The sequence below is a fragment of the Periophthalmus magnuspinnatus genome, chromosome 14, assembly GCF_009829125.3.
Source record: "Periophthalmus magnuspinnatus isolate fPerMag1 chromosome 14, fPerMag1.2.pri, whole genome shotgun sequence".
Classification (NCBI taxonomy): Eukaryota; Metazoa; Chordata; class Actinopteri; order Gobiiformes; family Gobiidae; genus Periophthalmus; species Periophthalmus magnuspinnatus.
In genome coordinates, this window is record NC_047139.1 from 1,173,739 (window position 1) to 1,199,915 (window position 26,177).

Genomic DNA, 26,177 nt, shown 5'->3' on the forward strand with positions numbered 1-26,177 from the left:
AGGTCAACTGGAATCAGAGCGTGAAGGAACCACTTCGCGCCCATGCTAACTTCATATTTGGAACGCGGTAGCTAGCAGGTTAGCTATGTCCATTTATATATACAGTTTATGGTTTGGCCTTTTTAAACTTTGTGAAACTAAAATAAAAACTTTTACTCATGTCTTTCCTGGGACTGTCCAAGTGTTATGCAAATAGACACATGTTTTTAGGATGAACAGATTCTCAAGGCCCAAAGGAATCATTTCTAGTGTTTTTGAATGAACATTTTTAGGGAGACAGGTCTGTCCAGGGACAACAGATGAAAAATAGCCTTTTGGCTAATTCTGGTGCATTTGCAGCAACGCTATTAATGTACACTGTCCCTGTCAAATAAACCAATAAATAAATAAAATTATCGTTCACTTTACCCCATCCACCTGATGATGTCACAAGGTGTCGTGAGCTGTGTGGAGGGAAACTGGCTAAACCTGTTGGTTTAATGAAACATGTGTGAATGAAACAAAAACACAACTCCAGGGATGTTTATGAGGTGGAGACTGCATTAGAACAAGGTTAAAGCCTCACTGTGGTACATTCCATTAGAGCAGGGGCACAGAGAAGAAAGTCGATATAACCAAATATGAGCATGTAATTATACCATAATTAACTCAGTATTTTGTCTGTTACTAACAAATGCAATTGTACAGTTTAATTTGTATGTATTTTATTTATTTATTTTATTTTTAATATATATACCTCGTGTTTATGTTGTTTTGTTTTGATCCCGTGTCCTTCCCTTTGCGGCAGACTTCAGATTTGCGTGATGACGTTGAAAAACACGTGGTCACGTGTCTGTGCGTCCGTCAGTTTTCCCTCCGCGGCGATGAGCTAAGCGGCTAAAGCTAACGTGCTAATGTGCGTCTGAAGATAAACGTCATCAGCGACACTTTTCTGGCGAGTAAAAAAAACAACTTGAGGATAAAGAGCGACACTCCAGACACGCGTGACACCAGGTGAAGACGAACGTGATGTTTTATGTGAGAAATGAGAGGCTTTTAGTCCCGTTTGTGAGCGGCGGGTGTTGCTAGCCGCGGTGCTACCGGGCAACTTAGCAGAGAAGCCGCTTGTAACTTCAGTGACACTTGTTTAGAGGCTTGAATGTGGTGAGATTATAAAAGTTCTGATTAGTTTTACTCGTGTGTAGTGTTGACATGTTTGCTGTTGTGAGACGATGACGGTGAGAGGTTTATTTGGCCGTGTCTGGAGTGTTGTTGTAGCATTATGGAGCTAATGCTAACAGCCCGGAGTGTTTTGACTTTTGAAAACGCCTAAAGCTGATCTCGGCAAACAGGTTTCGGCTCTGGTATCGGGACAGTTTAATCTTTAGTGTGGAATCGGTCCAAAGGTGGTGTTTTTGTCCTGGAGACGGTAACAGGAGGTTTGTGTGAGATCCACGTGGAGTCGCCGAGCGCATTTACACATAAACATCACGATCTAGTCTGTTTTACCCGAGAAATACCCTCAGAAATACACCGAGAAGTGCCTGGACTCTGTGTACAGTCTCAGACCACTTTAGTGTAACTTCGACATAACTCGGACATTTGTTGTGGTTATGAAGCAGCAAAAAGCGAAGCTTGACCTGCTTTAGTTATAAATGTCTTAATTTATTCTTATATATTTACTTTAGTGACCTGATGTTATGTATTCTAAATGAAGTTACGTAAGTTAAGAGCAACGTTACTTCAGAATAATATTACTTAAGTAGAAGTACAAAGTGGAGCATGTTAGTGGGCCATGAAATTACTCAAGAGTAAAAAAAAAAAAAAAGTACTACTCAAGTTAGAGTAACTTAAAAAGTAACTGTCAGGGCGTAACAGTTTATAATTTTAAGTTAATGTTAAATGAAGGACAAAACATGAAGTAATGCACAAAAATCTGTTATTTTCAAACTGACACAAAAATGAAAAACTAAATCAAATCTGAAGCAGCTGCGAGAAACACAAATGTTCAAATCATTTCATATTGTCAACATAAAGTTCAAGTCACTTGTAAACTCACTCACAGCAAGTCTACAAGTAAGAGTACTGTTACACTGTACTTAATATTATGCAAGTAAGAGTACTATTACTTCAATAAAAATATTACTCAAGTGAGAGTAAAAGAATGCTGCTAAAAAGTACTCAAAGTAAAATTTCTATGAAGTTAAATAAATGTAACTTGTTTCAACTCTTCTGTGGTTGTCAGTTCTGTTTGAACTTGTTTAATTTGTGATATTTTCTTGTTTGTCTTTAGGAGGTGCATGAGCACGAGTGAAGATGTTTAACAAGTCATTTGGGACTCCGTTTGGAGGAGGCACCACCGGGGGCTTCGGCACCTCCTCCACTTTCGGACAACAGAGTGAGTCTGAACTGTATTAAACCTGTGCGGAAATATTATAATTGAGAAAGAGGGCTGGACACGGAATCTTGGTTCCAAGTAGGAACTGACCGAAAAGATTCCGTAAGGTACTGAAAACCACTGTTTGTTCAGTGCCAACTTCCCTTTCCTTGGCTTTAAACGTATAAGTGGACATCAAATGCTTTAAAATATGAATTAATGTAGTTCTAACATAATTCAAGGACTAAAAATATGTCCTTAACCCTATTGTGGCGGATGCTGTCGTCGGCGTTAGACTCACGGTTGTGGACTTTCCATTACCATAACTCCGTAACAAATTCTGCTTCATGTAAATTCAAATGACATCTCAAAGCAGAGGCATGGTGCTCTTTAAATATGTTACTGTCATTACGGTAATCTGTTTACGTCGCCCTCGAAGACGACCAATCAGAGCGCAGGTGACGCAGGGATTTTCCCAGTCAGTTATTCGTTGTGTCAAAGGAAAAATACGGATGGATATTTAAACTAGAGGAAGTTGTGTGGCCGTAAACTTTGCGCAGAAACTTATTATTTAAAACTTTATTCACAAGTATGATTGTATTTGCGATGCTCGTCAGAAAAATCACATTTTCTCCAATTTCATCCAACATTTTCCTGGCTCAGATCCGGAGAAGGGTCCAGCTGGGTACTCGTGGCCAGGACCAGGCTCAGTACGTGACTGAAGCTATTGGATGTTTCTCTGTTTCAGACACAGGTTTCGGGACGACCGGAGGCTTTGGGACGCCAGCGTTTGGAGCGACCACAAACACAGGGGGGCTGTTCGGCTCTGCGCAAAATAAGCCGGGTCAGTGCCTCGGTCGCTCAGTGAGGCTTTGCACTATGAGCTGTCACTAGTAGGACAGTGAACAGTGTTTAGTCGAGACGCATTTTGAACTGTCATTTTTTTACTACAGAAAATATAAATTGTTTTCTGAACCATGTTGTAAATAAAATGTGAGCTGTGATTAAAAATGGCTCAGTAAAACACTTGGGCTGCAGCGACTGTGGCTCTTCTCCTCTGTGTTAATGATAAACCTGTGGACTGTTGCAGGAGGTCTGTTCGGCTCCACCACGTTTAGCCAACCCGCCACCTCCTCCACCAGCTCCGGCTTTGGCTTCGGGGCCAACACGGGCACCTCCACCAGCCTGTTCGGGAGCACCAACACAGGCACCACCGGAGGCCTCTTCTCTCAGAACAACAATGCATTTGGAGCAAACAAGCCCACCTCCTTCGGCAGTGAGTCCAAATACTGTCCTTTTACGCACTTTAAAGGCAATAATTTGAACCGGCATTGATACTAAAAAAGTCCCATTCACAGGACAGAAATGAACTTTTCTTGAGTGGCTTTATATTGATCCTAAGCTGTATCAGAAGTACTGGTGTCATGTGAACATTTTAGTGTTCAGTATGTTCGCGCTGTTTGTCTACCGTTCACAATTTAAAGTACTTGAGTATTTAAAGTACTGTGAGGAGCGTGCATAACTAATGAGGTGATCACGTCCCTTCTTCAGCCTCACAAAAACATGAGTTCTGATCTCTCTGCAAGATTTGGACTGTGTTTTTCAGCAGCCACTGTCCTCACTGCAGTGTGATCAAACTTAGACTCACGTCAAAAGTACAGACTCAGATATTGACCAAATAGTAAAGGCTTTGTCCAAACTCTTATTACACTTAAATGGGTTAATAAGACTAGCAAAAGAGTTCAAACTGTGTAGTAGGCTCGTAGATAAAATCAGTAAAAAGAATTCCAGTGGTCATTTAGTGTCTGTTATGAAACTAAAAACAGCTCAGTCTTTAATGTCCAGACAGTTTGGTGATTCTCTAGTGAAGAGTTAATTTACTGTTTAAAAAAAAACAGTTTTATTTACTGGAAAATAAAAACATCATCATATTTACCTCTAGAATGCAGGGAGTTGCATAGATTTTGTTAAAATTTCCCTCCAGATCCCTTGTCCCATATTGACACTTGAGAACGTGTCTGTAGTTCACACTGTCGAGTTTTTTTTGTTTTGTTTTTAAAAAAAAAATAAAATTCACCCTTCAGACAAAAACTCGACCTGCAGTGACGCGCAAATGTAAGAAGTCATTGAGTTTGAAAATGTGCCACGGACATTACCCTGGAGCCTTTTTCACTATGCCCCAGTTTGCAGCTCTACTATTACTTATATGTGTGTAATCCTCAGAGTCCAGTAGGTTCATGTCTATGTGTCTTATACTTGTGAAACATACAGAGACACATCATTATAAACATATTCAGGAAAGGTGTAAAAATGAGTATCTAGCTTTGATTCTAGTTTTGACATCGATTAGTATCAGATTTTCCATATTTTTGACAGTCCTAATGGAGCATATGTGTTTGTATCCGTGTTTTTCTGATTCGGCGCTTGCGTTTTCTCAGGTTTTGGCACGAGCACGAGCAGCGGGGGACTGTTCACCACGTCCAACCCGTTCGGCCCCTCCAGCTCTCTGTTCGGAGGCTCGGGGTTCAACGCCACAGCGCAGCAGCCCGGGACCACAGTCAAGTTTAATGTATGACATAACCACCACACTCATTATAACATCCAGGTGTTCTGTACGACCCTCACTACAGCACACGTGTCCCCACACCGCCTCAATGTACCACAAAACTCAGCGTCGTTTCACACACAGTAAGAAAACAACCGCACTTCCACAGTTAAATATAGAACTTCTTTCACCTGACATTGAGCGTTTGGGGCTTCCGTTGTTTCTCAGTCGTCTGTGTTGTTTTCCCTGTTTTATAAGTGTAAGCGGACACGTTTTAATGCGAATGGAACATGTGTCTCTCTGATTGGTTAATCCACCTGTCAGTCACGTCCATCTCAAATCAGGCAGACTGAGCGCATGGTTCCAGCGTGAAAAAAAACAACCCCAACAGTCTTAACTTGCCGCTAATTTGTAGCACGTGTGTCTCAAATGTGGCTTTTTAACAGTTAAACTCTCGTCTTCTGTCCAGGCTCCGACGGGCAGTGACACCATGGTGAAGGCGGGCGTGACCACCAGCATCAACACCAAACACCAGTGCATCACCGCCATGAAGGAGTACGAGAACAAGTCCCTGGAGGTAGGTCAAAGGTCACACCAGAACAAGGCCCTGGGGGTAGGTCAAAGGTCCCACCAGAACAAGGATATGATAATGATAATTTACCTCCAAAGCCACATTTCTCGTACTGAGCCTTTTGATTTTATTTGGACTTGATTTTTAAATAACATGGTCCCAGTTGCTTCAGAAATCCTATCCCTAAGATGTTTTTTTTTACCTTTTGCGTTCAACATTCGGTTAATCACACTTAGACGTTTTAATCCCTGCCCAGCTCTAATATAGAGTCCATTTGTGTTTTAGGAGCTGCGATTGGAGGACTACCAGGCCGGGAGGAAAGGCCCGTCCAACACCATGGCCCCGGCCGCAGGGTCTCTGTTCGGGGCAAACACCGCCACCTCCAGTGCCTCCACCGGGCTGTTCGGCGCCTCTGCCCCCAACACCAGCTTCTCCTTTGGGCAAAACAAGACCAACTTTGGCACCAGTGCGCAACATTTTTATTCTAATATTCAGACTGTTAAAATAACAAGACTAGACCTGGGACAGGGGACGACAGGGGACTAGACCTGGGACAGGGGAGCGCACGGGACTAGACCTGGGACGGGGGAGTGGAAATGTTGTTCCTTTGGTTATAACTTTCCACATTATGGCATAAAATGCCCTTATCTTCAGTGAGAATGTTCTGTTTGCTTTTAACTTTGTTTCCATGGATTTTTGTCTACTCTTCAATGGCTGAATATTGTATTGACCCGACGACTGCATAGACACTAGATCTGTTGACCTTTGCCCTCTGGTTCCAGGTGCAGGGGGATTTGGTGCCACCACGGGGAGTCTGTTTGGACAGGCCCAGCCTCAACCGCAGCCGAGCGCCAGCCTCTTCAAACCCTTTGGTCAAACCACCACCGCACAGAGCACTGGCTTCTCCTTCGGCAACACGCCGACCATGGGCCAGGCCAACACCTCCAGCATGGTGAGGGCACGGGCCGGGCACGGGCACGGGGAGGGCACGGGCACAGACGACTTCAACGTAAAACATGAGACAGCCCTGGCTGTAGTTGAGCTGTAATGACTCAAATATGTGTGATCTCTTCCTCTGCTCAGGGCCTGTTTGGGAACACCGCCCCCGCTCAGTCTGGAGGTCTGTTCGGCGCAGCTCAGACCAGCACCACCTCCGGGTTTGGCACCACCACCGGCCTATTCGGCCAGACCAACACGGGCTTCGGCGCCGTAGGCACGCAGGTAACACGGGACACACAGGCAACACGGGGCAAAGTCATGGAGAGGGGAAATATAAAATGGACGTCTATATATTGACTGAAATCCAAACTACATTTAGTCTTTTGTCTTATTTTCTCCATTCGGGCCTTGAACAGTAAAGTCTTCACTTTGTCATAGAGCTGCATGATATAGGAAAAAAATAGCACAATTTTTATTTTGTCTTTTCAAAACCTAAATTAAAATGGCTCTTAGTGTCGACTTTATGAACATAAATACAGCCATTTAGTCTGTGCCATTTAACACAATAAAGACTCCAGACTCTGCTCCAGACCACAGTCCAAACACAGGACCAGGTGTCCACCTCCAGCTCTATCATTGACCATTAGACACCACTTATTCATGATTTCTCAGTCTTTTGACTTTCTCTGCTTCATCTCCCCCACATGAGTTCACACATATCTAATGTTCACTTCATTAAAATAATGTTCTTGTTTGTGACCTGTGCGTTCATGGCTTCGTCCACATACAGTATTAGTGTTAACCACATGATCTGATGTAAACTGTTGAACTTGTCTCCACAGCAGAGTTTGTTTGGGAATAAGACGGCAGGATTCGGCACCACCACGACCAGCGCTCCGTCCTTTGGCACCGGCACCAGTCTGTTTGGGAACAAACCAGCTCTGAGTCTGGGCCCCGGGACCAACACGTCCACGTTCGGTGAGTTTAACTCCGCCTCTCCACAGGTTTCATTAGGAGTGTCTTAGGGTAACCGTGCTTTTTTTTTGCTGTAGGTTTCGGCACAAACCCAGCCGGAGGAGGTCTGTTTGGAAACAAGCCCGCGACTGGAGGCCTGGGCACCGGCCTGAGCACCGGCTTTGGAGCAGGTACCACAGGTTTATTACTCTCTCTGGCCTGAGTCTCATTCATCTGATGGGAGAATTAGTTTATCTGCTAAAAACTGATATAAAGTAGGTTGATTTGTGTGAAATGTTTAGTGTTTGTGCTTCTTGTGTCTGGGTACAGAAAGGCACATGAAAAATACGCAAACTTCAGAGAGTTTGGGAAATGAACGGGAGTCAAGATGTCAACCAAAAAGTTTTGGAAGCTCCAGCCATGGAAAAAACATGTTATATGTCTAAAGCTTTGCATCTAAAAAGTATTGAATAATCTCTTATTATTGATCAGCGGTGGGGACCGGCCAGACGTCGCTGTTCGGAAACACACAGAACAAACTGGGCACGACTCTGGGGACGATGGGAACGTTCGGAGCGTCTGGGTTCAACACCGGAACCAGCACCCTGGGCTTCGGAGCGCCGCAGCAGCCTGTGGGTACGTGGAGCTCTGGGTTTAGTCCCAGTTTTGATGTGGTTTATGTGCAAGTTCAAGCACAACCTTAGTTTATGTTTAAAAAAGGGTACCACACTTTTTTTAAACTTTCTCCCATGTTCTAACACTGTTCCCTCATCAAAAACATGGCTGAATGGATTTTAGATGCTATCCATGCGTGTTTGTGTAATTTAGTGATCTCTGCCGGGCCTTTTTCAAACCCTCTTTACAGTTGGCAGTACGAGGCTCCACCCACAAGCCTACGTCACCCCTGACCCCATGATAATAATCCATAAATATACAAAAACATGATGCAAAGTCGTACACAGCAACTTGACAGACCTGCTGTGATGTGCAGTAGTTTCATTATTGGGAGGCACCTGATTGTGCTAAGTCGCTCCCCCTACAGAGCACTATCATAACACAGAGAGCTAAATGTTATGTGTTACTCTTTTAAAAGACGTCTTCACCTGAGAGTAAGTGTTCCTCTCTCCGTTTCAGCCCTCACAGACCCCAGCGCGTCGGCGGCCCAGCAGGCTTTGCTCCAGCAGCAGCTCAGCGTTTTGGCCTATTCTCCGTATGAAGACTCTCCTTTGTTCAGAAACCCTCTGTCCGACCCCAAAAAGAAAGAGGAGGTGAGCCGCTGCACACACGAGCGGGTGACGCTGCGCCGGGTGTGCTGCCTGTATCTCTGCGGTGGAATGTTCAGCAGTTACCGTGGCGACACAATGCACACATGAGCAAACGCCGCCAGAAAGTGTTAAGATTGTCTGAAAAGCCTTTAAGTCAAACCCCTAAATGGCTCCATGAACGCTTTAGAGTGACACACTGAAAAACTGTTGGCTAATGCTAGTTTATGAATGTCATGTTATTTGAAAGCACAGAGCAGCTCACGTGTTGTAGTTCCAGCTAAACCAGCTCTTTACGGTCAGAATGTGCCAAAACAAAGCTCAGATTAAAGTGCAACAAGCCTCAGACAGAGAAGAGCCGTCATTTAGAATCACACCAGCTGCAAAGTGACAATAAAGTGCAGCATAAAACACACTGATTAAATACAAATACAAAGTTAAAGATGTGCTTAAAAAATAAAATAAAATACTTATAGGTAGAAAAACTATCTGTTCTAGTCTGTTGGTCAGTGTATATATTTTTTCTTTCTTTTCCGCACTGATATTTCTCTTTTTTATACATAGAAATACCAGTCTGGGCCCCACTCCCTCCTCCGTGTCTTGGGCCTTAGCCAAACATGATCGTCCAATCAGATTTGTTTGTTTCTGTGACTCATGTGATACGAAAGAGCCCGTCGGTCGCCTTCATTTTGAATAAAGTGACAATTCTCTCACATCCGAATAACAGATTTATTTTAGTTGATTATGTTTGTCAGACAAGGGTTTAGTTTGTTTTCATCGCGGGCAGTTTGGACTTCTCACACGTGCCCCCGGTGTACGTCACAGCAGCATCATGTGACCACTGTGAGGCGCTAGTGAGCAGTCCAAACTGTCAGGGATGAAGACAAAACTACACCTCGGTCTGGAAATGAACAGAAGACCAGATGAATGAGTTTAGTGGTTCACTCAAATCGTTCAGCCCTTCTCCTGTTCAGATATATTTATTTATTTTGAGTTCAGGCGAGTTCAAGCGCACAGTTTATTTTGACGCTCTTAGTTTTGTCACATTTAACCTTTTATCCTTTACTCAATTTTCCTCTTAGCGCCTGAAACCGACCAATCCAACGGCTCAGAAGGCCCTGACCACGCCCACTCACTACAAGCTGACCCCGCGCCCGGCCACCAGGGTGCGCCCTAAAGCCCTGTCCTCGTCTGGAGCCTCCAAGTCTCAGCTGTTTGACGGACTAGACGATGACGAACCCACACTGTCCAATGGAGCTTTTGTCCCCAGGTACACAGTCTGAAACATGTGTCATTGTGTTAGTTTCACACTTCATATTTCTCTAATATTAATATTGCTGGATTAGTTTAAAATGTGTAATCTGAACAAAATCCTACTTTTTAAACTAGCGCTGTCGTCCTTTAGGCGATTAATTGTGTTATTTAGTTTATGACAAGTTTATTTCTACAGCACAATTTGTCCACAAAGTAATCCAAAGCTTTACAGAATAAGAAAGTCTTTAAAATCACAACACAAACAAATGAAAACATAAATAAAATAATCAACATAAAGTGAACATTAAAAGAGAAGAGGCAGAATAAACCCCTTTCAGTCACAGCAGATAAACAGAACAGAGCCTGGATTTAAACATCGTCAAAGTCGAGGCCTGAGTCACATCTTCAGGAAGAATGTTCCAGGTTTAAACTGAACAAAACTGAAAAACTGATTCAACAGGTTTAGTCCTGGTTTAGTCCTGGTTTGGTCCTGGTTTGGTCCTGGTTTGGTCCTGGTTTGGTCCTGGTTTGGTCCTGGTTTGGTCCTGGTTTGGTCCTGGTTTGGTCCTGGTTTGGTCCTGGTTTGGTCCTGGTTTGGTCCTGGTTTGGTCCTGGTTTAGTCCTGGTTTGGTCCTGGTTTAGTCCTGGTTTAGTCCTGGTTTATTCCTGGTTCCCACAGGAGCCAGAGACCTGAGTTTCATTTAAAGTAAATGGTTTATAAACTCCTTTTGGGTAACGTGATCGTTTTTGTCGTGGGCTGTAAGTGGAAAAGGCTTAAACTCAGTATAAAACAACATCAAGTGAGAAGTGACTGTATTTAACCCATGGGCCTTTGAGGGAAAGTCATCTCCATTTTATGAATGAAATAAAACGATCCAGTACTGCAGTGAACATAAGGCTGATGTGGGAAAAAGACATGATTTGTATTTTCACAAAAGCACTGGCCCTGAGCTCCTGCTTTTCACTGAGGCATGAAGAGCTCGACACTTCTACAACTCTGAGACTTTTACATTAAAAATAAAGTCTATTTTACTCCAAACAAATTGATTTGAGTTTGAAATTCGATTCGTCGGTTTAATCAGTTTAATCGAGTCACTCCTCATTGCCTAATCTCACCCACACACAGCTGCACTCTAACGCCCTCTGCTGGATCCTTCTGGTAACTGCACATTTTATTGTCCACATTTTTCAGGAAGAGCATAAAGAAACTGGTGTTGAAAAACCTGAACAGTTCTCAATACAGCAGCCCCCTGTCCAAAGAGACGGACGACCTCGCCTCCCCTCCAGAGTACCCCCAGAACGGACACAGGTGAGACCCCGCTCAGGCCGGGGCGGGGCCAGGTGTAGATGGAACCTGGTTTAGACCAACTATCTCTGGTTCATACTTGTATCTCTTGGACTTTGGTGCATAGTGTAACGTGTGTGTGTGTGTGTGAGCGCAGCCCGGCAGAGGAGGAGGAAGCGTCTCGGGAGGTGGCAGCCTCCAGCTCTCGCTCGGAGGAGGACCCAGAGGTGACCCAGTTTTATGTGAACCCCATCGCCAAACCCATCCCTCAGACCAGAGCCCACAGCAACCTCCAGGACACGATCAGCGACATGAACATGCACAAGGCCTCCAAGACCAGCCTCGAGGTAGGGCCGCTTTAGGGGCCCGTGTTAGGGGGCCACTTTAGGCTTTAGGGGCCCGCTTTAGGGGGCCAGCTTTACGGGCCAGCTTTAGAGGGGCCACTTTAGAGGGGCCACTTTAGGGGGCCCGTGTTAGGGGCCCGCTTTAGGGGGCCCGCTTTAGGGGTCCACTTTAGGGGCCCGTGTTGGGGGGCCACTTTAGGCTTTGGGGGCCCGCTTTGGGGGGCCCGCTTTAGGCTTTGGGGGCCCGCTTTAGGCTTTGGGGGGCCCGCTTTAGGCTTTGGGGGCCCGCTTTAGGCTTTGGGGGGCCCGCTTTAGGCCTGACTGTGTGGTCTGACTGTTTTGATTGACAGCTGAGCAGTGAGGACGTGTCTGCGTCTCTGGGGGAGGAGTCTCTTCAGGACGATCGAGACGACGAGCAACTGGAGGTTCAGGCGCCACATCCTGCAGGTAAGACACACACTCACACACACACACGCACCCCTTCACACACCCCCACTCACTCACATACGCACGCACACACACACACCTGAGACCTGTCAGTTAAAAAAGCTCTGATCATGTGGTCAGATGTGTGTTTGATAAACTGCACAGTCCTGTTTCTGTCTCTGATCCGTTGGACGCTGTGTTTGTGTCAGGCATCGTGCTGAGTCGTGTGGGTTACTTCACCATCCCGTCTCTGGAGGAGCTGGTGGAGATGGTGGACTCCAACGGGGACTGCTTCGTGGAGAACTTCACCGTGGGCCGCAGAGGTACTGAAGAGTTAACATTTCCACAATCTGCTGTTTTTGTTTTACAGTTGTCCCTCGCTATATCGCAGTTCACCTTTCACCGTCTCGCTGTTTCTTTGATTTTTTTAGTACAATTTTACATGCCTTTTTACACCGTATGAACGTGCATTGTGTCGTGCGTCCTGATTGGCTGTTGGACTGTAGACCATTGTGTCGTGCGTCCTGATTGGCTGTTGGACTGTAGACCATTGTGTCGTGCATCCTGATTGGCTGTTGGACTGTAGACCATTGTCCATCAGTCTCCTCCGTGCCGTGTCTCCTGTCCAGTACAGAATGTGTTCAGACGTTGGATCTCAGTGTGACTCTGAAGTGCTGTACGTTTGCAATTTGTTTTCTCCCCGACAAAACCCACAATGTCGATGAAACGTTCCGCACCAACAAAGACGCCTACGAAGGTTTGAACTTTGAGAGAGTTTAAACGAGAGAGAAATGTGAGAAAATGTTAACGCCTGTGTGAGAAAAGTGTATAAAGTGTGTGGTGAGGGGTTTTACAGACAAAAACAGAATAAATGTAAAAAATAAAGCTGATACTTCGTGGATTTCGCCTATTGCAGGTTATATTTCGAACGTAACCCCCGAGATAAACCAGGGAACACTGTTTTTGTTTTTCCTTCTTTTGCTTTGGATCAGTATCTGCTCTGATGCTGGTAAATGTTTTGAGTATTCTGCCTTAAAGGGCTCATCTTACGCTATTTTCTGATCTGTTCTAATGTCGTTTCCTCATCACAAAGAGACCTGGAGTTGTTTTGTTTCATTCACACATGTTTGACACACAAACCCTGCAACTGAAAACACTCTGTTCCACCTTGTGATGTCATCATGTGGTGATACAGGAAGCGCTCCACTCCAAAGGAGCTGTTAACTTAAACTATCACTACATGACATCACAAGGTGGAACAGAGCGTTTTGAGCTTTGGAGATCTGTGAAGTATCTGTGTCGGTCTCAAAACTGAAAAGCTGAATTGATGGTTCTGTAAATATGATCATAAACATCTAAAGTGGCTCTTGTGGATCGAGTTGTTGTCAGATTAATGTTGTTTTTTTCAGGTTACGGCTCGGTGTTCTTTCCTGGAGAGGTCAACGTGGCCGGACTCAACCTCGACGACATCGTTCACTTCAGACGAAAAGAAGTGATCATTTATCCAGACGACAAGAACAAACCTCCGGAGGGACAGGGCCTCAACAGGTACAACACCAGGATTTACATTAGGCCCGACTGGGATTTATTTAAACATTGGGATTTACTCGACTTTGCAATGGACAGAGTTTGAGGAGCAGACGGAGTTACGATCATTTTAATCTTCACAGGTTGTCCTTGTAGGTTTGTAGTTCACTTTTCCTCCGTGGTTCACTTTGTTGTTGTTAGCAGTGGAGGACGGCTAATGCGCTAACCACAGCCGCAACTCATCAGAGTTAAAAGGCCAGAGTAAAAACGTTTATTTTAAATTGGTAAAAAAAAATATATAATCTCTAACTTTGACATAAATATTTAAGATTAATCACTGCAATATGACATTGATTGGGCCTAGATAATGACTGTGTGATAATGATATTGTTATTAATAATAATTAACTAATAAAATCATTCACATTCAAGTATCAGCACCGTCAACACTCTGGGCCCAGAGGAAACACTGAAACATTGTCTTTTGCTCGGCCGTATACAGATAGAGCAGCTTTAATCACACCACCGCAGCGTCTGTCATACATGAGCTCATTGGTGTTTTTGTCAGGGTGAAGTGAGCGCAGAACCATCTGAGGTGTTACAAATAGAGATGAGAACCACCGTCTGCCACAGACACACACAGTGTAGTATCAGCACAAACACAACAAACCCTTTCAGTAAATACAGCGGTGAGAATCTGGTCGCGATTCTGAGGCTCACGAGCCGATGCATCTTTAAGTTTGACTACACATTTTACCTTCACATCAAATCAATGTGCAGAACTGCAGGGCGACTTATTTAGTTACATATTTTTCTGTGACAGGGTGGGAGATAATATTGGTATAAGAGCACATCTATGAGTAGCTGTTAGCAGAACGTCATGCTAGCTGTTAGCTTCTCTGCAGACTTTTATTAGAGAAACTAGAGCCCATAGGCCCCTGTGCTCTGCAGGGTCAGTGTGGAGTTTAGAAGTTTATCTGCACATTTTGCACTAAAGCTGCTTTTTGAATGTGTGATGTGAAGCCATCTCCATCTCAGACTAAACTTAACTAGACTTAACTGAGCGCTGTGACAGAACCACGTGTGAACTTATTGTTCTGAAAAGTCAAACGTAAACAAAATTCAGATTAACATGATCTTCACAGCCCTAGTGAATGCTTTAATTCCGTAGAGGAGAAGAGTTAGGTGGTCCTTAACGCACTCCTGTTAAACCAGGACTTATGGCCTCAGGGTAGAAGCTCCTCCTCCTCCTCCTCCTCCTCCTACTGCTGCTGACTCTGTGCTCCCCCTACAGGCGAGCGGAGGTGACACTGGACGGCGTGTGGCCAAACAACAAGACCACGTGTTCACAGATCCGCAGCCCCGAGCGTCTCTCAGAGATGAACTACGAGGGACGGCTGGAGAAGGCCTCCCGCAGACAGGGGGCGCGCTTCCTCGAGTACAGGCCCGAGACCGGCTCCTGGGTCTTTGAGGTGAGGAAAAGGTTCTACACAGAAACTCACACAAACAATATAACTTCATTAGACGAGCTTTGTCCTGCAGTTTGTTGTAAAACCGCCCTCAAAATACACATCTATGAAACATGTGGGACAGGGCTGTGTAGACGCCAGACTGTAAAGAAACAGACTGAGTGACCCACAGCGTTCAGATCATGACTGTAATGTTATTTGAGAGGTTTGACTTGTTTAGCAGCACAAATCAGCTCACCTGAACCAAACCTGTTCTTTCTGGTCAGATTGTGTTAATTTGAGGTTTGTTAGACTTTAAAGCGAGGTTTATTTTGAGTGGTGCCTACAGTTAGCGTCACACCCCCAGGAAATGTTGATGAACGAAAAATCCTCAGATGTATTATGTTAAAAGTAATTGTTTTTTTAAACCTCTCTCTCTCTTTCTCAGGTCTCTCACTTTTCTAAGTACGGACTTCAGGACTCGGACGAAGACGAGGAAGTGCCGCTTAAACTCGACCCAAAGAAGCTCAAGACTATGGGCCCTGTTCCTCCTGTGGGCCAGCAGCAGGGGGCGCCACAAACACAGGTTTCACTCGTCAATGTTTCTCTTTAAAACGCACATCTCAACCTTTTATGAGCAAAACTGCCGCTAGTTTTCTCCTGACGTTGGCTCGTCTCTGTCCCCAGTCGGCTGTGGCCCCGGAGCCCTGCGCCCCCCCAGCTCTGGAGTTGGACAGTGACATGGCCGACATCACGCAGCCCCTGCCCTCGGAAAGCCCAGACGAACAGGAAGTGTGCGGCGGGGACAACGGCCACTCGGAGCACGCCGCCATCTCAGGCTCCGCCCAAATCGCCACGTCCCTGGGAATCAACCCCCACACGCTACAGGTGCCCACAGACTCCATTCTCACGCTGTTTTTGTCCAACCGCAACATCTGCAGAGTAACTTTATCTAACACCAGAGGGAGACAGGAGGAGGGAGGGCATCTGACACACACAGACACAGGAGGGAGGGCATCTGACACACACAGAGACACAGGAGGACGGGAGGGCATCTGACACACACAGAGACACAGGAGGACGGGAGGGCATCTGACACACACAGATACAGGAGGACGGGAGGGCATCTGACACACACAGAGACGGGAGGGCATCTGACGCTTGTGTTTGCTGCAGATCATGAAGGCGTCTCTGTTTGCGGAGGAGGAGGCTGTCGACATGTTTGAGGAGCCCAGACTGAAGCTCTCCCATGAGGCGTCATCTCCCAGAGTGCTGCCCGGAGCCCAGGGCCGGCCCTCAGGTAACACACACACGCTCACACACACGCTCACACACACACACTCACCCCCTCACACACACACACACGCATGTAACTCTGTGTGTAACTCTGTGTGACTCTGTTTCTCTTTCAGTGGGAGGACTTCTACAGACCCGTTTCCTCTCTCAGTTGTCAGACTCGCCGCGCTCCCCCTCCCTCCTTCACCCGTCTGTGCCCCGCCCTCTCACTGGACCGCCCCTCTGGACCCCCCCAAAGAGCCTGGCTCCGCCCTCTCTCCCCTCCCTCCCCTCCATCACCTCCCTCGCCTCTCGACCTCAGGAGAATCTCAAAATCAGGACGGTGGGTGCGAGGAGACTGGGAGGCCCTGTGCCACTGAAGGAGTCTGTCACTTACAACAAGGTACTAGACCGGGACTGAACCGGGACTAAACCAGGACTAGATCAGGTCTGGACCAGGACTAGACCGGGACTGAACCGGGACTAGACCAGGACTAGATCAGGTCTGGACCAGGACATAAAACTAGGGATATTCTGATACTGGTATCGGTATCTGCCGCCGATTTAAGTGTTTTTAGAGCATTGGCTTGGCTCAGAGTTGGTGAATAGATCGGCCTCGTCCATGTGACTGTCGCTAATGCTAATGCTAACATCCAGAGCAGCTCACACACAGACTGAGGCGGCTCTAAAACATTATTAATGACAGACATTTATTTCTCTGTATTTATTTATTTTAAGGCTCTGTGAAGACGTCGCAGAGGTAATTTATTGTATGTTACGTCGCCTTGTGCTTCAGGCTTTTGTCTTTTTATGGCCTCAAACATAAATAATATGATGAACGCACTTTAGAAACATTAGAGCATGTTTAATGTGACTGTGTCATCATTTTATTCAACTGGGCACAAATTCACCATGGAATCCTTCATTGTTTATAAATAAATCAGTATCAGCAATCACAAATATTTTAAGCATCGGATCTGAAAAACTGTATTTTGACGTCCTTACTCTAAATCAGGACTCAGAGATGAACCTTTCATATGGGACTGGAGGTTCTGGACTAGTTTAACATTGTAGAAAAGACACTGGCCTCTAAAAACGACCCAGTCTGTGGCAAAACTAAAGCTCAGTTTGTCATAAATAAAAGACCACACCAGGACTAAACCAGGACCAAACCAGGACCAAACCAGGACCAAACCAGGACTGTCTGTCTCTCTTCTCTCCAGGGCTCTCTGCTGATGGACGCTGGGCTGTTTCATGGACGCTCCTTCAGAGTGGGCTGGGGTCCCGGTTGGACTCTGGTTCACTCGGGTCAGACCCTGAGCGCCGAGTCCAAAGTCCTGGACAAAGACCCTGACTACAGCTTCCTGCCACGATCCACACACAAAACGTGAGCTCAGCTTCATCACAGGACGTTTGGGAAATGTAGACGATAGAAACATGAAGATGACATGAAGTGTGTAAAAGTGTTGGCTCAAAGAAAGTACTTATGTGGATGTATTACACTTCAGATATAATGGTATTTTATTTTGTGTTTGAATTTCATATTTAGGGAGTTTCATTCTGAATCACGATACTAAAACTTCAAACTCCATTTCAACACCAAGGAACAGACTCGATACTGATTCTGATTTCACTGTGTCTGTAGAGAATGTACTGTGATTTTGAACAGGAAATGTACTTCTGTGTGTGTTATGTGTGTGGTACGTATGTGTTACATGTGTGTGTTACGTGTGTGTTACGTGTGTGTACTTCAGTGTGCCGTAGGTCGATGGTGTGAAACAGACACATCAGTATAAACAGATTGAGTAAAGGTTCATTTCTGTTCTGTGAATGAGTTTTTTTGTATCAATACTCAAATGAATATCTAGGTTCGATACTAGTTTTAGTATTGATTAGTATCTGTAGTAAATCGATTATTTCTGCTGTAGACTAACTCTCCTTTGTTTCCTCTGGTCTTCAGCGTGTCAGATTCTCTGTACAAAGTGAGCCTGGAGCAGGTTCAGGTTCTAGACTCGGGTCTGGACTCAGCTCTGGACTCTTCTGAAGCCCAGGAGCTCCGTGAGGCCGTGTTGGAGCGCCCCCTGGAGATCTGTCTGAAGCACTGCAGGATCGTGAGCTCGGAGCGCTGTCCGTTTGTGCAGCCTCAGAACGGAGTCGCCGCTCTGCACGAGTACGCACAGTGGGCAGCAGAGGTCAGCGAGAGGCACGGCTCTGTCCAGCGTAAGTCACACGGGGACGGGCGTCTGTCTGATGTTTTAACTGTGATTCTTACGATTATAAAAAAAAAAAAAAGTGCCACAGAGTTTAGACCTGGGGGGGAGTTTAGACCTGGGGGGAGTTTAGACCCGGGGGGAGTTTAGTTTAGACCCGGGGGGAGTTTAGTTTAGACCCGGGGGGAGTTTAGACCCGGGGGGAGTTTAGACCCGGGGGGAGTTCAGACCCGGGGGGAGTTCAGACCCGGGGGGAGTTTAGACCCGGGGGGAGTTCAGACCCGGGGGGAGTTTAGACCTGGGGGGACTTCAGACCCGGGGGGAGTTTAGTTTAGACCCGGGGGGAGTTTAGACCCGGGGGGAGTTTAGACCCGGGGGGAGTTTAGTTTAGACCTGGGGGGAGTTTAGACCTGGGGGGAGTTTAGACCCGGGGGGAGTTTAGTTTAGACCCGGGGGGAGTTTAGTTTAGACCCGGGGGGGAGTTTAGTTTAGACCCGGGGGGGAGTTTAGTTTAGACCCGGGGGGAGTTCAGACCCGGGGGGAGTTCAGACCCGGGGGGAGTTTAGACCCGGGGGGAGTTTAGACCCGGGGGGAGTTTAGTTTAGACCCGGGGGGGAGTTTAGTTTAGACCTGGGGGGAGTTCAGACCTGGGGGGAGTTTAGACCCGGGGGGAGTTTAGACCCGGGGGGAGTTTAGTTTAGACCCGGGGGGGAGTTTAGTTTAGACCTGGGGGGAGTTCAGACCTGGGGGGAGTTCAGACCTGGGGGGAGTTTAGACCCGGGGGGAGTTTAGACCCGGGGGGAGTTTAGACCCGGGGGGAGTTTAGTTTAGACCCGGGGGGAGTTTAGTTTAGACCCGGGGGGGAGTTTAGTTTAGACCCGGGGGGAGTTTAGTTTAGACCCGGGGGGGAGTTTAGACCTGGGGGGAGTTCAGACCCGGGGGACTTCGGACCCGGGGGACTTCGGACCCGTCTCATATTCTCGTTTCTGCTGCAGCCGTCCTGAACGACTGGAGAGAGGCCTGGACTCTGTGTGAGGCTCTGTGGGGTCGCCTCTCGCCTTCAGACCAGGACGCGGGTCTAGACTTGGACCGGGACATGGACCAGGATTCGGGCCAGGACCTCCCCGTGGGAGAGTACCAGCAGCAGCTCCTCCGACGCCGCGCCTTCTCCTCGTGGCTGGCTCGCGGCGCCCTCTGCAGAGTGGAGCGGGAAGTGTCTCTGTCCCAGGGCAGACATGCGGACGCCATTTTCAGCCTCCTCACGGGAAACTGCATCAGCCAGGCCTGCCAGCTCGCACAGAAACACGGTACTACTGCTGAAATACTACAGATACTGCCAAGGATACTCAGGCTACTACTACTACTACTACTACTACTACTACTACTACTACTACTACTACTACTACTACTACTACTACTACTACTACTACTACTACTACTACTACTACTACTACTACTACTACTACTACTACTACTACTACTACTACTACTACCACTACCACTACTACTACTACTACCACTACCACTACTATTACTGTCCAGGCTGAGGTGGTTTACACTGCACAGACACTTAAAACACACATTCCTGCTGATATCACCGTTCCCTGGGGCTGTGATTCTAACTGTAGGCACTTCTCTGTCTGAAGCTGTTACTCGAGTTAGACTTGAATCTGAGCTTTGATTTAACACAATCTGACCAGAGAGAAGTGACTTATCTGAACTACAGGTTCATTATGAGATTTACAGAGAAAAGATGCACATGTACAACCACAGTTTATGTAGAACAAGGGAGAGGGATTTTTCTGACATTATTGGAAGTTGCAGTAACAACTCTCATAAACAGATTAACAAACCTCCAGCTCCACTGCCGTTAGAACTAATTTAACATCTAAGTGCAGTGAGTTTGAAGTATCTTTAATGAAAAGGTTCAGGGCTTTAAAAATGACATCAATTCCACAACACAAATAACAACCCAGCCCCACTGAGACACAGAGCTGACTCAGTCTGCACCTGTAACTGACAAAACTGTCCAGATCTGTGTCACTGCAGCAGGTGAATCTGGACCAGTGGATTCACTGCATCAGATCAGTGTGTGGAGGAAAAACAACTGTCTCCAGATAAACTGAGGTCAGTGTTTGTCCACAGAGGTTGACCTTCTTCTTCTGTCCAGGAGACCACAGACTGTCCCTGCTGCTGTCTCAGGCTCTGGGCTCTCAGCTCTGCAGAGACCTGCTGTCCCTGCAGCTCACAGACTGGAACAGAATGGAAACAGACAGCTACGTGTCAGAGGAACGACTGAGGATCTGCACCCTGCTGTCAGGGAGAGCAGTACGACAACAACACAACACACACGCAACGCACAACACACACACAACACACATACAACACACACCCTGCTGTCAGGGAGAGCAGTACGACAACAACACAACACACACGCAACGCACAACATACACACAACACACACAACACACACCCTGCTGTCAGGGAGAGCAGTACGACAACAACACAACACACACGCAACGCACAACACACACACAACACACATACAACACACACACAACACACACTCAACACACACACAACGCACACCCTGCTGTCAGGGAGAGCAGTACGACAATACACACACAACGCACATACACAACACAAGACATACACACCATGAGAACAGTGACACACTCACTCATGCTCCTCTCTCTCTCTTCCTCCTGTCTCCTCCTCTCTCCTCTCTCCCCTCCTCCTCCTCTCTCCTCTCCCCTCCTCCTCCTCCCTCTCTCTCCCCTCTCTCCCCTCTCTCTCTCCTCCTCCCTCTCTCCCCTCTCTCTCCCCTCTCTCTCCTCTCTCTCCTCCTCCTCTCTCTTTCCCCCTCTCCTCTCCCCTCCTCCCCCTCTCTCTCCTCCCCCTCCTCCCCCTCTCTCCTCTCTCTCTCCTCCCCCTCCTCCCCCTCTCTCCTCTCTCTCCTCCCCCTCTCTCCCCTCCTCCTCTCCTCCCCCTCTCTCCTCTCTCTCTCCTCCCCCTCTCTCCTCTCTCTCTCCTCCCCCTCTCTCCCCTCCTCCTCTCCTCCTCCTCTCTCCTCATCTCTCTCCTCCTCCCCCTCTCTCTCCTCCTCCTCTCTCCCCTCCCCCGCTCTCCTCTCTCTCCCCTTCTCCTCTTCTCCCCCTCTCCTCTCTCCCCTCTCTCCTCCCCTCCTCCTCCTCTCCTCCTCCTCAGGTGTGGCAGTCCTCAGAGTTGTCTGTAAACGTGTGCTCAGAGTTGGATTGGAAGCGCAGTCTGGCTGTTCACCTGTGGTACATGCTCCCGCCCACCGCCTCCGTGTCGGACGCCCTGAGGCTGTACCAGGACGCCTTCCAGGTCAGTCACATGACTGTGATGAGGTCGTTGTCCCGGACGGGACTGAGTGGATTGTATTTGAGTAAATCCCGTACAGTGTGGTGACGTGTTGAGTCGCTCCTCATGTGTCATAGGCCCCGCCCACTGCTTGGCAGACCAATCAGATTAGAGTATTGATCCTAATCACTGAATGATAAACGTGTCTGAGTTTGGAGTGTCGCACAAACCCAGTCGATCTCTGATCGTCGTGAACGTTTCCTCTGACGTGTGTGTTTTGTGTCAGGGCTGTGCTGACGGGGGGAGGTACACCTGTCCTCCTCTCCCTCCGTACCTGGAGTCTGAGTGTTTAGACGAGGAGGAGGAGGAGGAGTCCAACCAGCGACCTCTGTATGACCTCTGCTTCCACCTGCTGAAGCTCTACAGCGACAGGTAACACAGCTCCCCCTGCTGGCAGCGTGTGTGTACTGCAGTACAGAGACTTTGATCAGTGTGGACCCCACTGTCCCCTCTGTCCACAGGCACCACCCCCTGTCCCCGCTCCTGGACCCTCTGACCGTGTGTCCTCACAGACTGGACTTCAGGCTGAGTTGGCTCCTGTGGACGGTGCTGGACGCTCTGGGCTACAGTCATGTGTCCGAGTGGAGCGTGGGGACGCTGCACACGTCCTACTGCGCCGTCCTGGAGAAAGAAGGACTGTGGCACCTGGGAGTATTTGTACTACTGCATATACACAACCACAGGTACTACAAGTACTACTGCATATACACAACCACAGGTACTACAAGTACTACAAGTACTACTGCATATACACAACCACAGGTACTACAAGTACTACTGCATATACACAACCACAGGTACTACAAGTACTACAAGTACTACTGCATATACACAACCACAGGTACTACAAGTACTACTGCATATACACAACCACAGGTACTACAAGTACTACTGCATATACACAACCACAGGTACTACAAGTACTACAAGTACTACTGCATATACACAACCACAGGTACTACAAGTACTACTGCATATACACAACCACAGGTACTACAAACACTACTGCATATACACAGCCTCATGTACTACAGATACTACTGCAGACCCTCTTCTTCCTCAGTGAGCGTGAGCGTGCGGTGCGTCTGATGCTGGAGTTACACTGCCCCCTGGTGGACACAGAGGAGTCACTGCGGCGGGAGCGTTTCTTGACTCAGACTCTGTTGATCCCGGAGCCGTGGATCCATCAGGCCAAAGCTCTGAGGGCCAAGAGCCTCAACGACCCCCGGAGACAAGCGCTGCACCTGTACAGGGCCGGGGAGTGGAGCCAGTGCCACCGCACCCTCACCCGCCACCTCGCCTCGGGTAAGCAGGGGTCAGGGGTCATTCAGTCTTCACTATTATATTCTGTGTTTTGAATGGGAAAGTCCTCAAGATGGTGCCAAAAAGAAACTGATAGCCACAAACAAATGAGAGTCTGTCTTCTCTCTCCCTTCTCCCTCTGTCTCCTGTCTTTCTTCTCCTCCCTCTCTCCTCCATGTCTCTTCCCCCGCTCTCCCTCCCTCCCCCCCTCTTCACAGATTGCATCATAAATGAAAACCTGGACTTCCTGCTGGAGTTCCTGGAGGGCCTGAGTGTCCCTGGACGCAGCGCAGTGATCCAGGACTGGGACTGCACGGGGAGACTGTTCCTGGACTACATCAGGGTCCTGAAGACTTTGGAGCACATCCAGCAGGTGGCGCTCTCCTCCCTCTGACTCAGTTTAATGTGGTTTCTGTCCTGGTGGTCAGTGGTCAGTTCTGACGCTGAGGTCTGGTCGTCTGTAAAAGTCTGTGGTTTGGAGCAGACGTGGGACTTTGTGTTTGTTACATGGCTCTGATTAAAACGCTAAGAGTAATGTTACTTCAAAATAACAGTACTCAAATAAAAGTACAAAGTAGTGGTCTAAGAAATTACTAAAGTATTTGGGAAAAGTACTCAAGTTACTTCAGATATAAGGCAGTGTCCAGCAGCGTCTGACCAGAGCTGAACGACACTCACTTAAAAAAGAAAAGTTCAAATCTCGAACTGGAAGTAAAAGTATTTTTGTAAAAGTACTACTCAAGAAAGAGTAACTTGAAGAGTAACTGTAGTGTCAGAACAATTTGAAAATACCACATTTGGTTCATTATTTCATGTTTTGTCTTTTAAAGAGCCAGAAAAATGAGCCAAACTGAATCAGATCTGAAGGAGCCACAAACGCAAAAGTTCAGATCATTTAATTTTGTTTCATTAAACTCCAGACACTTTAGACTCAGAGGAACACGACTTTACTCGAGTAAGTACTGCAACACTGCACAGTATATGACTCGAGTAGGAGTAAAAGTATGATGATTGAACCATTTCTTTAAAAACTTACTCAAGTAAATGTTCCTGAGTGCTCCTGACCTCTGACCTTTGACCCTCTCATGTTTGTGTCGCTTCTCACTGTGAATAACTTTTAAATGCACCGTCTCAAACTCTCGTCTCAGTCTGAAGGGGGCGACAGCGGGTACGAGCTGGAGCGTCTCTACACCGACGTCACGTCTCTGTGCGGGAGAATAGAACTACTGCCCTGCCACTGCGCCAAGGACCGCCTCGCCCAATCAGGTGAGAGCACGGGGTCACACGGTCCGCCGCGGCCGTCACGTGACCCTCCCCCACTCAGGCAGATCAGGAGTCTGACCCACAACCTCCTCGCTGTGTTTTGACAGAGATGGCGAAGCGTCTGGCGAACATCCTGCGCGTGGTGGTGTCTCTGCACCTCGGGGAGTCTCCATCGGGGGGCGCTCCTCTGGTGCACCTGGCCCCTCACATCAGCCGTCTGCCCATGCCCGAGGACTACACCCTGGAGGAGCTGAGGGGGCTCACGCAGTCCTACCTGCGGCAGCTCGTCCTCAGCCAATAGGAGCGCGGCCGACGGGAGCGCGGCCAATGGGAGCGCTGTGAGGGCGGGACCAGGAAACGAAACCCACCAATGAGACGTGACTTTGAATAAACGTCAGTACTAGACTGTTAAACACAGCAACAGAGTCTTAACTTAAACTCCACAAAACACGTCTTCACACGAGCAGAAACCAGGATCTGCTCTGGGCACGAGAGCGTCTCCACTGCTACAGCTTTAAAGCAGCAGTGTGGAACTTTTCTGGAGGCTGGTGGTGCCACTAGGTCATGGTACAGGTCAGATCTTTGGAGTGGCGAGCCAGTTCACAGTAATAATGTTTTTCATGACGTTTTTGTGCATTAAAAACATCTGTGATCTAAACAAATGCGACAGAGTTTAATGCCATATTCTGGAACATTTCAGACAAAGCATTAACTTCACCTTGGAGACATGAAAGTGGCTGACCCTCCATTTGTAAAAGTTCCATGTTGCGTCTTTAACCCAACAGTCTCTGGTGACGGGGCAGATGTGCACGTGTACAGGGATGATGTCGTTTTGCCTGGAATGTTCCACATTATGGCATTAATCTTACTCATCTCCATGGAGATGACGTTTGGCAGCCTGTAATTGGTCGACAGATCAGTCTATTGCCAACCCTCCACCAGAAATGTTCCATAGTGCAGCTTTAACAGGTGAACTTTTCTTCTGTGGATGTAAAAATATTTATGATCCAAACGAGCCAATCAGAGCCGAGGACTCGAGAATCCACCAATGAGAAGGAAGGAAACAAATTTAAATTTAAGTGGATTTGAAAATGGAGGTCACGTCATAAACAATAGACTTTTACAATGACAGTGAATTTTAAGACTGGGTTTAGTCCCGGCTTAGGTCCGGGTCTAAACTAGGGACTAAAGACTAAGGATTAAACCAGGACTAGTCTGGATCCGGGTCTAGACCAGGACTAAACCCATGACTCATAAGAAAACGCTCAAAATCAGTTCTGTTGGTTTATTTCTAAAGTAAACCAGACAATGGCAGATTCAAAATGGCCGCCCGCGTCCGTGGACGTGTTTATTCTTTTATGATTCATGTTTATTTCTGAGTTATGATTGTTTTTTTCTTTCGAGTGTCGTTCGAATGTGGAGCTGGAAAATAAGATATTTTTGTAGAATTATGACGTTTTGTTGTAACGACAAAAGTTCATCGTGAAGTTTGTGAAGAAATGATTGAGTTTGATGAAGATATTTTTAATAAAGACAAGTTCAAGTAATAAATGTGTTTAGTGTCTCCTCTGCTCCTCTGACCCTCTGACCCTCTGCTCCTCTGACCCTCTGCTCCTCTGCCCCTCTCTTCCTCTGACCCTCTGCTCCTCTGCCCCTCTGCTCCTCTGCCCCTCTCCTCTGCTCCTCTCCTCTGACCCTCTCCTCCTCTGCCCCTCTGCCCCTCTGCTCCTCTGCCCCTCTCCTCTGCTCCTCTCCTCTGACCCTCTCCTCCTCTGCCCCCCTGCTCCTCTGCTCCTCTGCCCCTCTCCTCTGCATCATACATGTATAAATCCA

General features: G+C 47.3%; 1 protein-coding gene across 3 annotated transcripts; it reads left to right on the top strand.

Annotated features, from left to right (window-relative positions):
- Positions 1-848: 848 nt before the first annotated feature.
- nup98 (nucleoporin 98 and 96 precursor) lies at positions 849-25,889 on the top strand. Of its 3 annotated transcripts, none has more exons than XM_033977959.2 (35): positions 849-993; positions 2,273-2,377; positions 3,105-3,200; positions 3,447-3,632; positions 4,795-4,925; positions 5,371-5,478; positions 5,758-5,938; positions 6,255-6,424; positions 6,556-6,693; positions 7,254-7,389; positions 7,464-7,556; positions 7,858-8,001; positions 8,500-8,633; positions 9,710-9,897; positions 11,074-11,190; positions 11,324-11,513; positions 11,861-11,957; positions 12,146-12,259; positions 13,346-13,484; positions 14,757-14,934; positions 15,359-15,496; positions 15,598-15,798; positions 16,087-16,210; positions 16,323-16,588; positions 17,409-17,572; positions 18,146-18,405; positions 19,391-19,702; positions 20,566-20,723; positions 21,603-21,743; positions 22,006-22,151; positions 22,241-22,462; positions 22,843-23,084; positions 23,300-23,454; positions 24,230-24,347; positions 24,452-25,889. In XM_033977959.2, the coding sequence occupies exons 2-35, from the start codon at positions 2,296-2,298 to the stop codon at positions 24,643-24,645; spliced, it is 5,463 nt and encodes a 1,820-aa protein (XP_033833850.1). In that variant the 5' UTR covers positions 849-993; positions 2,273-2,295; the 3' UTR covers positions 24,646-25,889. The 3 variants fall into 3 exon arrangements, with proteins under 3 accessions (XP_033833850.1, XP_033833851.1, XP_055082563.1); XM_033977960.2 differs by having other exon boundaries at positions 855-993; positions 7,257-7,389; positions 24,452-25,882; XM_055226588.1 differs by lacking the exon at positions 3,105-3,200 and having other exon boundaries at positions 855-993; positions 24,452-25,882.
- Positions 25,890-26,177: the final 288 nt, after the last annotated feature.